At 52.0% G+C, this 12,885-nt stretch overlaps 1 protein-coding gene across 1 annotated transcript; it reads left to right on the top strand.

Annotated features, from left to right (window-relative positions):
* Positions 1-1,614: 1,614 nt before the first annotated feature.
* Positions 1,615-12,591, top strand: GPN2 (GPN-loop GTPase 2). The gene is made up of 5 exons (XM_038758007.1): positions 1,615-2,065; positions 11,083-11,239; positions 11,754-11,914; positions 12,054-12,184; positions 12,312-12,591. The coding sequence occupies exons 1-5, from the start codon at positions 1,646-1,648 to the stop codon at positions 12,370-12,372; spliced, it is 930 nt and encodes a 309-aa protein (XP_038613935.1). The 5' UTR covers positions 1,615-1,645; the 3' UTR covers positions 12,373-12,591.
* The last annotated feature ends 294 nt before the right edge of the window (positions 12,592-12,885 follow it).

Below are 12,885 nucleotides of genomic sequence, written 5' to 3'. Positions count from 1 at the left end.
ACCGGAAGTGACGTCGCCCTCTTACCCTCCTCCGAGCCGAGGTCTCGCGGGGACCGGAAGTGGCGTCGCCCTCTGTCCCTCCTCCGAGCAGGGGGTCTGGCGGGGACCGGAAGTGGCGTCGCCCTCTTTCGCTCCGAGCCGAGGCCTGGCGGGGACCGGAAGTGGCGTCGCCCTCTTTCCCTCCCCTGAGCCGAAGCTTCGCGGGGACCGGAAATGACGCCACCCTCTGGCCCTCAGAGCGGAGGCCTCACGGGTACCGGAAGTGGCGTCTCTCTCTGTCCCTCCTCAGAGCGGAGGCCCGGCGGGGACCGGAAGTGGCGTCGCCCTCCGTCCCTCCTCAGAGCAGTGGCCCGGCGGGGGCCGGAAGTGACGTCGCCCTCTGTCCCTCCTCAGAGCTAAGGTCTCGCGGGGACCGGAAGTGACGTCGCCCTCTGTCCCTCTCCCGAGCGGAGGCCTCGCGGGGACCGGAAGTGACGTCGCCCTCTGTCCCTCCCCCGAGGGGAGGCTTCGCGGGGACCTGAAGTGGCGTCGCCCTCCGTCCCTCCTCAGAGCCGAGGTCTCGCGGGGACCGGAAGTGGCTTCTCCCTCTGTCCCGCCTCAGAGCGGAGGCCCGGCGGGGACCGGAAGTGGCGTCGCCTACTGTCCCTCGCCCGAGCCGAAGTTTCGCGGGGACCGGAAGTGGCGTCGCCCTCCGTCCCTCCTCAGAGCCGAGGTCTCGCGGGGACCGGAAGTGAATTCTCCCTCTGTCCCGCCTCAGAGCGGAGGCCCGGCGGGGACCGGAAGTGGCGCCGCCCACCGTCCCCCGCCCGAGCCGAAGTTTCGCGGGGACCGGAAGTGACGTCGCCCTCTGTCCCTCCTCAGAGCGGAGGCCCGGCGGGGACCGGAAGTGGCGTCGCCTACTGTCCCTCGCCCGAAACGAAGTTTCGCGGGGACCGGAAGTGACGCCGCCCTCCGTCCCTCGCCCGAGCGGAGGCCTCGCGGGGACCGGAAGTGGCGCCTCCCTCTGTCCCTCCTGAGAGCGGAGGCCCGGCGGAGACCTGAAGTGGCGTCGCCCTCCGTCCCTCCCCCGAGCCAAGGTCTCGCGGGGACCGGAAGTGGCGCCTCCCTCTGTCCCGCCTCAGAGCGGAGGCCCGGCGGGGACCGGAAGTGGCGCCGCCCACTGTCCCTCGCCCGAGCCGTAGTTTCGCGGGGACCGGAAGTGGCTTCGCCCTCTGTCCCACAGAGGACTCAAGGGGACCGGAAGTGGCGTCGCCCTCTGTCCCTGCTCAGAGAGGAGGTCTCGCGGGGACCGGAAGTAGCGTCGCCCTCTGTCCCTCCGAGCGGGGACCGGAAGTGGGGTCGCCCTCTGTCCCTACCGGAAGTGGCGTCGCCCTCTTTCCTTCGCCCGAAAGGAGGCCTCGCGGGGACCGGAAGTGGCGTCGCCCTCTGTCCCTCCTCAGAGCGGGGGCCGGAAGTGACGTCGCCCTCTGTCCCCCCCCTCCGAGCGGAGGCCCGGCGGGGACCGGAAGTGGCGCCGCCCTCCGTCCCTTCTCCGAGCGGGGACCGGAAGTGACGCCGCCCTCCGTCCCTTCTCCGAGCGGGGACCGGAAGTGACGCCGCCCTCCGCCCCTCGCCCGAGCGGAGGCCCGTCCCGTCGCGGCCCGCCATGTCGTCGGCCCCGTCCGGTCGCCCCCTGAGGGCGTTCGGGCAGGCGGTGCTGGGGCCCCCGGGCTCGGGCAAGAGCAGCTACTGCGCGCGCGTGCGTGAGGCGCTGGCGGGCCTGGGCCGGCCGGTGTCGGTGGTGAACCTGGACCCGGCCAACGAGGGCCCGCCCTACCCGTGCGCCGTGGACGTGGGCCAGCTGGTGGCCCTGGGCGACGTCATGGCCGCGCTGGGGCTGGGCCCCAACGGCGGCCTGCTCTACTGCATGGACTACCTCCGCGACCACCTGCCCTGGCTGCGGGCCCGCCTGGACGCCCTCCCCGGACACTACTTCCTCTTCGACTGCCCGGGACAGGTGGAGCTGGGCACCCACCACGGCGCCCTCAGGGACGTCTTCGCCCGAATGGCCGGCTGGGGCCTCAGGGTGCGCCGCCCCGACCCGCCCCGCCCCTTCCCGGGGGCCCAGTCCGGGGGGGACACCACATAGAGAGAGATATATATATATATATATATAGAACGATAGATATGTGTGTGTATATATATATGTATATAGATATATACATCATGTGTATATATAACGATATATATATAACGATATATGAGCGATAGTGGTGGTAGTTCTTAACCGATTGCTATGTGCCAAGCCCTGTTCTGAGCGCTATATAACGAGATATCTATCTATCTATATATATATATATATATAGATCTAGATATAGATAGATCTAGATCTAGATATATGTCTAGATATATATCTAGATCTAGATATATATATATATGTCTATATATACCGATATAAGAACGATAGTGGTGGTAGTTCTTAACCGATTGCTATGTGCCAAGTCCTGTTCTGAGCGCTATATAACGATGTATATAGATATATATATCTAGATATATACAGATATATATCTAGATCTAGATATATATAACGATATAAGAGCAATAGTGGTGGTAGTTCTTCACCGATGGCTATGTGCCAAGCCCTGTTCTGAGCGCTATATAACGAGATATAGATCTAGATCTAGATCCAGATAGATCTAGATCTAGATATATGTCTAGATATATATAGATAGATATAGATATATGTCTAGATATAGATCTAGATATATATATATATATATGTCTATATATAACGATATAAGAACGATAGTGGTGGTAGTTCTTAACCGATTGCTATGTGCCAAGCCCTGTTCTGAGCGCTATATAACGAGATATCTATCTATCTATCTATATATATATAGATCTAGATCTAGATATAGATAGATCTAGATATATGTCTAGATATATATCTAGATCTAGATATATATATATATATGTCTATATATACCGATATAAGAACGATAGTGGTGGTAGTTCTTAACCGATTGCTATGTGCCAAGCCCTGTTCTGAGCGCTATATAACGATGTATATAGATATATATATCTAGATATATACAGATATATATCTAGATCTAGATATATATAACGATATAAGAGCAATAGTGGTGGTAGTTCTTCACCGATGGCTATGTGCCAAGCCCTGTTCTGAGCGCTATATAACGAGATATAGATCTAGATCTAGATCCAGATAGATCTAGATCTAGATATATGTCTAGATATATATAGATAGATATAGATATATGTCTAGATATAGATCTAGATATATATATATATATGTCTATATATAACGATATAAGAACGATAGTGGTGGTAGTTCTTAACCAATTGCTATGTGCCAAGCCCTGTTCAGAGCGCTACAGACCGGGGAGGACCACATAGAGAGAACCAGATAGAGAGATGGATATATATAGAACGATATATATATGTGTGTGTGTGCCAGATATATATATATATAGAACGATATATATATATAACGATATATGAGCGATAGTGGTGGTAGTTCTTAACCGATTGCTATGTGCCAAGCCCTGTTCTGAGCGCTATATAACGAGATAGATATAGATAGATATATAGGGATATATATATCTAGATATATATATATCTAGATCTAGATATATATCTAGATATATATAGATATATATCTAGATCTAGATATATATATATCGATAAATAACGATATAAGAACGATAGTGGTGGTAGTTCTTCACCGACTGCTATGTGCCAAGCCCTGTTCTGAGCGCTATATAACGAGATATATATATATATATATATATATGTCTAGATATATATAGATAGATATCTAGATCTAGATATATCTAGATCTAGATATCTATATATATCTATAGATAGATATCTATATATCTATAGATAGATATCCAGATCTAGATGTATATATCGATATATAACGATATAAGAGCGATAGTGGTGGTAGTTCTTAACCGATTGCTATGTGCCAAGCCCTGTTCTGAGCACTATATAACGAGATATATATATATATAGGTAGATATATATCTATAGATATATATAGATATATATCTAGATCTAGATATATATATCGATATATAACAATATAAGAACGATATTGGTGGTAGTTCTTAACCAATTGCTATGTGCCAAGCCCTGTTCTGAGCGCTATATAACGAGATATAGATATATCTAGATATATATCTGTAGATATATATATCGATATATAATGATATAAGAACGATAGTGGTGGTATTTCGTAACCAATTGCTATGGGCCAAGCCCTGTTCTGAGTGCTATATAACGCGATATATATAGATAGATATCTAGATCTAGATATATATATATCAATATATAACGATATAAGAACGATAGTGGTGGTAGTTCTTAACCGACTGCTATGTGCCAAGCCCTGTTCTGAGCGCTATATAACGAGATATATATATATATATATATATATGTATATCTAGATATATATAGATAGATATCTAGATCTAGATATATATATATATATATCGATATATAATGATATAAGAACGATAGTGGCGGTATTGCTTAACCGATTGCTATGTGCAAAGCGCTGTTCTTAAATCCGGAGAGGTTACAAGGTGATCAGGTGGTCCCACAGGGGCCTCACAGTCTTCATCCCCCTTGGACAGATAACAGGCCCAGTGAAGTGACTTTATATTAGTAATGGCATTTGTTGAGCGCTTACTATGTGCAAAGCACTGTTTTAAGCGCTGGGGGGGGGTACAAGGTGATCAGGTTTTCCCACAGGGGGCTAGCAGATGAGGTCACTTGAGGCCCAGAGAAGAATGATGGCATTTATTAAGCGCTTACTATGTGCAAGGCACTGTTCTAGAATCTGGAGAGGTTACAAGGTGATCAGGTTGTCCCACAGGGGCTTGCAGATGAGATAACTTGAGGCCCAGAGAATACTGATGGCATTTATTAAGCGCTTATTATGTGCCAAGCACTGTTCTAAGCGCTGGGGAGGTTACAAGGTGATCAGGTTGTCCCACGGGGGGCTCACAAATGAGATAACTAAGGCCTAGAGAAGAATGATGGCATTTGTTAAGCGCTATGTGCCAAGCACTGTTCTGAGCACTGGGGAGGTTGCAAGGTGATCAGGTTGTCCCACGGGCGAGGGCTCACAGTCTTCATCCCCATTTTACAGATGAGGGAACTGAGGCCCAGAGAAGTTGTGACTTAATAATGATAATAGCATTTGTTAAGCGCTTACTATGTGCAAAGCTCTGTTCTAAGTGCTGGGGCCGGGGCCTACAGTGATCAGGTTGTCCCACTTGGGGCTCACAGTCTTCATCCCCATTTTACAGATGAGGGAATTGAGGCCCAGAGAAGTTGTGACTTAATGATAGCATTTGTTAAGCACTTACTATGTGCAAAGCTCTGTTCTAAGTGCTGGCGGGGGGAGCCTACAAGGTGATCAGGTTGTCCCACTTGGGGCTCACAGTCTTCATCCCCATTTTACAGATGAGGGAACTGAGGCCCAGAGAAGTTAAGTGGCTTGCCCAAAGTCACACAGCTGACAGTTGGCGGAGCGGGGATTTGAACCCATGACCTCTGACCCCAAAGCCCGGGCTCTTTCCACCGAGCCACGCTGCTTTCCATCTTCCAGAGGAGGGACCTGAGGGACCAGAGAAGCAGCAGGGCTCGGTGGGAAGAGTGCGGGCTTGGGGGTCGGAGGTCGTGGGTTCTAATCCCGGCTCTGCCACTTGTCAGCTGGGTGACCTTGGGCAAGTCACTTCTCTGGCCCTCAGTTCCCTCATCTGTCAAATGGGGGTGAAGACTCAGTCCCCCATGGGACAGCCTGATCACCTTGTATCCCCCCAGCACTTAGAACAGTGCTTGGCATATAATAAGTGCTTAACAAATACCATCATTATTATTATTATCATCTTCCAGATCAGGGAAATGAGGCCCGAGAAGCAGCATGGCTCGGTGGGAAGAGCGCGGGCTTGGGGGTCGGAGGTCGTGGGTTCTAATCCCGGCTCCGCCACTTGTCAGCTGGGTGACTTTATAATAATAATGACGGCATTTACTAAGCGCTTACTATGTGCCAAGCACTGTTCTAAACGCTGGGGAAGTTATAAGGTGATCAGGTTGTCCCGCTGGGGGCTCACAGTCTCCATCCCCATTTGACAGATGAGGGGACTGAGGCCCAGAGAAGTTAAATGGCTTGCCCAAAGTCACACAGCTGACAATTGGTGGGATTTGAACCCATGACCTCTGACTCCAAAGCCCGGGCTCTTTCCACTGAGCCACGCTCCCTCCCCTCAGCCTGCCCCGGGCCTTCCCTCCCTCTGACTTCTCACCCCCCGGAAGGTCCAAGAAGCGCCATGGCTTCAGTGGTTAGAACACAGGCCTGGGAGTCTGCCGTCTAATACAGTATTTATTACTCTATTTATTTTATTTGTACATATTTATTCTATTTACTTTATTTTGTTAATTTGTTTTGTTGTCTGTCTCCCCCTTCTAGACTGTGCGCCCGCCGTTGGGTAGGGACCGTCTCTATATGTTGCCAACCTGGACTTCCCAAGCGCTTAGTACAGTGCTCTGCACACAGTAAGCGCTCAACAAATACGATTGATTGAATGAATGAATGAATGAATAGTTCATTCCATCGTATTTAGTAAGCGCTTACTGCCCACAGAGCACCATAATCATCATCATCATAGTAATAATGATGGTGTTTGTTAAGCACTTACTATGTGCCAAGCACTGTTTTAAGCCCTGGGGAAGATACAGTCAATCAATCGTATTTATTGAGCGCTTACTGTGTGCAGAGCACTGTACTAAGCGCTTGGGAAGTACAAGTTGGTAACATATAGAGACAGTCCCTACCCAACAGTGGGCTTATCAGATTATCAGGTTGTCCCATGTGGAGCTCACAGCCTTAATTCTCCCCCCCACCCTTTTACAGATGAGGGAACCGAGGCCCAGAGAAGTTAAGCGATTTGCCCAAAGTCACACAGCTCACAAGTGGAAGAGCGGGAATTAGAACCCGTGACCTCCGACTCCCAAGCCCAGGTTCTTTCCACTAAGCCGTGCTACGCGCAGAGCACCATACTAAGCGCCTGGGAAAGTATGCTGCGGCAATAAAGAGTGACGGTCCCTGCCCGCAACGAGCTCACGGTCTAGAGGTGGGGGAGACCGACATCAATACAGGTGAATAGGCATCACTATAAATAAGTAAAATCACAGATATAATAATAATAATGATGATGATGACGGCATTTGTTCGGCACTTACTACGTGCTAAGCGCCGCGATAGATACAGGGGTAGATCTTCTAGACTATATGAGCCCATTGGTGGGTAGGGATCGTCTCTATCCGTTGCCGAATTGTACTTTCCAAGCGCTTAGTCCGGTGCTCTGCACACAGTAAGAGCTCAATAAATACAATCGAGTGAAGGTAATCAAGGTTCATTCATTCATTCAGTCGTATTTATTGAGCGCTTACTGTGTGCAGAGCACTGGACTAAGCGCTTGGGCTGTACAAGCTGGCAACATAGAGAGACGGTCCCTATCATCATCATCAATCGTATTTATTGAGCGCTTACTATGTGCAGAGCACTGTACTAAGTGCTTGGGAAGTACAAATTGGCAACATATAGAGACGGTCCCTATCATCATCATCATCAATCGTATGTATTGAGCGCTTACTATGTGCAGAGCACTGTACTAAGCGCTTGGGAAGTACAAATTGGCAGCATATAGAGACGGTCCCTACCCAACAGAGGGCTCACAGTCTAAAAGGGGGAGACAGAGAACAAAACCAAACATACTAACAAAATAAAATAAATAGAATAGATATGTACAAATAAAATAGAGTAATAAATATGTACAAACATATATACAGGTGCTATACATATATACAGGTCCTTACCCAACAGTGGGCTCACAGTCTAGAAGATGTCCCACGTGGGGCTCCCGGTCTTAATCCCCATTTTACAGACGAGGGAACTGAGGCAGAGGGAAGTTAAATGACTTGCCCAAGGTCACACAGCAGACCCATATGTTCCGTAGGGCAGGGAGAGGGGGCGAAGAGCAAAGGGAGCAAGTCAGGGAAGGCGCCACTTTGCCGCGCGACCGTATGCAAGTCACTTTCAATCGTAGTTATTGAGCGCTTACCGTGTGCAGAGCACTGTACTAAGCGCTTGGGAAGTACAAGTTGTCACTTGAGGAGAAGCTGTGTGGCTTAGAGGATAGAGAGCCTGGGCCTGTGAGAAGGACCTGGGTTCAAGTCCCAGCAACGCCACTTGTCTGCTGTGACAGCTTGGGCAAGTCACTTCACTTCTCTGGGCTTCAGTGGCCTCATCCGGGAAATGGGCATTAAGACAGAGCCCCACGGGGGACAGGGACTGGGTTCAACCTGATTAACTCACCTACCCCGGCACTAAGAACAGCGCTTGACATATAATAGTAAGCGCTGTTACTATAGTACTATATACTATACCTATACTATAGGTACCTATAGTATAGTACCTATACTATATACTAGTACTATATACTGAGTACTATATACTCAGTTCCTTACCATCATCATCAACACTCCCCCACCCCACACTGTGAGCCCACTGTTGGGTAGGGACCGTCTCTGTATGTTGCCAACTTGTACTTCCCAAGCACTTAGTACAGTGCTCTGCACACAGTAAGCGCTCAATAAATACGATTGATTGATTGATCACTTCTCTGTGCCGCAGTTACCTCACCTGTAAAATGGGGATTGAGACTCTAGATCGTAAAAGTCTAGAGTCTTTAGACTGGAAGCTCATTGTGGGCGGGGAGTCTGCGTGGCTCAGTGGAAAGAGCCCGGGCTTGGGAGACAAAGGTCAAGGGTTCGAATCCCAGCTCTGCCACTTGTCTGCTGTGTGACCTTGGGCAAGCCACTTCACTTCTCTGTGCCTCAGTTCCCTCATCTGGAAAATGGGGATGAAGACTGTGAGCCCCACGTGGGACAACCTGATCACCTTGTATCCCCCTAGCACTTAGAACAGTGCTTTGCACATAGTGAGTGCCTAAATGCCATTATTATTATTACTATATTGTTGTATTGTACTTTCCCAAATGCCTAATACAAATCCTGGCTCCGCCAGTTGCCAGCTGTGTGACTTTGGGCAAGTCACTTCACTTCTCTGGGCCTCAGTTACCTCATCTGTAAAATGGGGATTAAGACTGTGAGCCCCCCGTGGGACAACCTGATCACCCTGTAACCTCCCCAGCGCTTAGAACAGTGCTTTGCACATAGTAAGCGCTTAATAAATGCCATTATTATTATTATTACAGAACTCTGCACCCAGCGCTCAGTAAATACGATTGACCGACTGGCCGAGAGCCCCACGTGGGACGGGAACTGCGTCCAACCTCATTAGCTCGTGTCTACCACAGTGCTTTGCACGTAGTAAGCGCTTAATAAATGCCATCATTATTATTATTATTACCCCAGCGCTTAGTACAGTGCTTGGCACATAGCACTTAACAGACTCCATTTTTAAAAAAGCCCAACTGAGCCCCCTCGTGTACAGAGCACGAGCCTAAAGGAAGGATCTGGGTTCTAATGTCGCCTCCCCCACTTGTCTGCCGGACGACCTGGGGCAACTCACTTCACTTCTTTGTGCCTCAGTTTCCTCATCTGTAAAATGGGGGCTAAGACCGTGAGCCCCGAGTGGGACAGGGACTGGATCCAACCTGATTATTTATTACTCTATTTATTTATTTTACTTGTACATATCTATTCTATTTATTTTGTTAGTATGTTTGGTTTTGTTCTCTGTCTCCCCCTTTTAGACTGTGAGCCCGCTGTTGGTTAGGGACTGTCTCTACATGTTGCCAATTTGTACTTCCCAAGCGCTTAGTACAGTGCTCTGCACATAGTAAGCGCTCAATAAATACAATTGATGATGATGATGATGATTAGCTTGGATCTACCCCAGTGCTTACTACAGTGCCTGGCACGTAATAAAGCGCTTAACAAACACCATAAAGAAACGCGGGTGACGAGTTTCGCCGCCAGGCAGAGGGGCCCTTGCTGCCCATTCAGCTGCTCACTGTCAATTGATCATATTTATTTATTTATATTGATTGATTGATTGATTGATCTAGACCGTGAGCCCGTTGTTGGGTAGGTACCGTCTCTATATGCTGCCAACTTGCACTATCCAAGCGCTTAGTACAGTGCCCTGCACACGGTAAGCGCTCAAGAGATACGATTGAATGAATGAATTGAGCACTTACCGTGTGCAGGGTACCGTACTGAGCGTTCAGTCCATCCTAACAACGGTATTTGTTGAGCGCCGTGTGCCGAGCGAGCATCGTTGTAAGCGCCGGGGTGGACGCAGTTCCTGCCCCACGTGGGGCTCACGGTCTTAAAGAAGCAGCGTGGCTCCTTGGAAAGAGCACAGGCTTTGGAGTCATCATCATCATCAATCGTATTTATTGAGCGCTTACTATGTGCAGAGCACTGTACTAAGCGCTTGGGAAGTACAAACTGGCAACATATAGAGACAGTCCCTACCCAACAGTGGGCTCACAGTCTGAAAGGGGGAGACAGAGAACAAAACCAAACATACTAACAAAATAAAAGTAGAATAGATATGTACAAGTTAAATAAATATGTACAAGCATATATACATATATATGGGTGCTGTGGGGAAGGGAAGGAGGTAAGATGGGGGGATGGAGAGGGGGACGGGGGGAAAGGAAGGAAGGGGCTCAGTCTGGGGTCAGATGTCATGGGTTCAAATCCCCGCTCTGCCAACTGTCAGCTGGGTGGCTTTGGGCAAGTCACTTCTCTGTGCCTCAGTTCCCTCATCTGTGACCCCCCGTGGCCCAACCCGATCACCTTGTAACCTCCCCGGCGCTTCGAACAGTGCTTTGCCCATAGTAAGCGCTTAGTAAATGCCATCGTTATTATTCTTAATCCCCGTTTTCCTGATGAGGGAGGGAACTGAGGCCCAGAGAAGCGAAGTGGCTCGCCCAGGGTCACCCGGCAGAGCCGCGCTCTCCTCTGGGCCGTGCGGCTTCCCCTGGTCCCCTTCGGCAGCCCTCACGGGCCCACCCCCGCCTGCCGCCCCCACAGCTGGCCGCCGTCCACCTGGTGGACTCCCACTACTGCACGGACCCGGCCAAGTTCATCTCCGTCCTCTGCACCTCGCTGGCCACCATGCTGCACGTGGAGCTGCCCCACGTCAACCTCCTGTCCAAGATGGACCTCATCGAGCAGTACGGGAAGCTGGGTGAGGCCGGATCGGCCCCCGGGGGCCCCGCGGGACGGGCAGAGAGCGGGGCCGGAGAAGGCCGAGGCTTCGGCTTGGGGCGGACGGCGGTGGGTGGCCACGGTGACCCCGACCTCCAGGCTTGGGGGAGGCGGGATGGGTCTACGGGGGCCGGGCTTCGTGGGGAGTGGGCGAGGGTCCCCGTCTCGTCGGGTGGCACCGCGCCGGGCTGGCGGGACGGGGCAATTCCCCATAGAGAAGCAGCGTGGCTCAGTGGAAAGAGCAGGGGCTTTGGAGTCGGAGGTCATGGGTTCAAATCCCCGCTCCACTAAGCGTCAGCTGTGTGACTTTGGGCCAGTCACTTCTCTGGGCCTCAGTTACCTCATCTGCAAAGTGGGCATTAAGACTGTTGACCCCCAGTGGGACAACCTGATCACCTTGTAACTTCCCCAGCGCTTAGAACAGTGCTTTGCACATAGTAAGCGCTTAATAAATGCCATGATTATTATTATTATTTTCCCCCGTCCCCCCGCAGCCTTTAACCTGGATTACTACACCGAGGTCCTGGATCTCTCCTACCTCGTCGACCACTTGGCCTCCGACCCTTTCTTCCGACGTTACCGCCGCCTCAACGAGAAGCTGGTGCAGTTGATCGAGGACTACAGCCTGGTTTCCTTCATCCCCCTCAACATCCAGGTAGCACCCCGGCCCCTTGGAGGCCGGGACGGGGGCACCCCCGGCTCCCCAGCTTCCCAAAGCCGAGGGGGACGACGAGGCTGGGACGCCTCGGCCCGCGCCTGAGGGAGGGTGTCCGTCGTCCCACCCACCTCCACAGGACAAGGAGAGCATCCGGCGGGTCCTGCAGGCCGTGGACAAAGCCAACGGTTACGGCTTTGGGGCCCAGGAGCAGCGCAGCCTGGAAGCCATGATGTCCACCGCCATGGGGGCAGATTTCCACTTCTCCTCGTATCCTTCGTGCCCCGACGGGACCCCGGGCGGCCGGCGGGGAGGCGGGGGTCCCCCGGCGGGGCGGCGGCCCGGGCGGTGGGTTGTCCCGCGAGCACCGCCGCACCGTCCTTGACCGGGGCCCCAGCACGCTGGCCGTCCAGGAGAAATACCTGCAGCCGCCGGAACGGGAAGACGAGGAGCCGTAGAGGCCGTGGTGGGCCGAACGGAGGCACCGTCTCGGGAGTCCGGAAGGACCGGGACCGGACGGCGGGGTCAGGAGTGTCCGGGGCGGGCGAGGAGCCGGCCGGCCGCCCTCCACGCCCGCACGGCTGCTGGTGGATCCTCGGGGGGTGGCACCAGCCTTCCGTCCCTCCCCAACTCTCCATCCCTCCCCCCAATACACGCTCCTTTCTATCTGGCCGAAACCCACTTTCTCCTCAGCCGTGCCACGCGGGCTGGGTCCCCTCAGGCACCGGACGGCGCTCCAGGAGAACCGCGGCGTCCGGTCCCCGCTCCCGCCCCGTCCTTGCCTCAGACCCAGCCTGGCCGCCTGCCCGAACGGCGGGCCCCGCTCCCGGAGCACCCAGCAAAGGGCGGCCGCAGGACGCCCTCGGGGCGGGGGGTGGCCGGCATGGTGGTCAGCGCCCCCAGCCCCTTCTCCGTGGGTGACAACAACCGGGTGCACGGCCCCGACCGCTTTCATCTGCAGAGTTCAAAGC

This window comes from Tachyglossus aculeatus, chromosome 16 (genome assembly GCF_015852505.1).
Source record: "Tachyglossus aculeatus isolate mTacAcu1 chromosome 16, mTacAcu1.pri, whole genome shotgun sequence".
Classification (NCBI taxonomy): domain Eukaryota; kingdom Metazoa; phylum Chordata; class Mammalia; order Monotremata; family Tachyglossidae; genus Tachyglossus; species Tachyglossus aculeatus.
This window is presented reverse-complemented; position numbering and strand designations above follow the sequence as displayed.

What these genes read in the sequence shown, in the direction of transcription:
- GPN2 (XM_038758007.1), top strand. Translation starts at nt 1,646, where the DNA reads ATGTCGTCGGCCCCGTCCGGTCGCCCCCTGAGGGCGTTCGGGCAGGCG. An exon ending in TGGCCGGCTGGGGCCTCAGG is followed by an intron (nt 2,066 to 11,082) that starts GTGCGCCGCCCC and finishes CCGCCCCCACAG; the next exon opens with CTGGCCGCCGTCCACCTGGT. An exon ending in CGAGCAGTACGGGAAGCTGG is followed by an intron (nt 11,240 to 11,753) that starts GTGAGGCCGGAT and finishes GTCCCCCCGCAG; the next exon opens with CCTTTAACCTGGATTACTAC.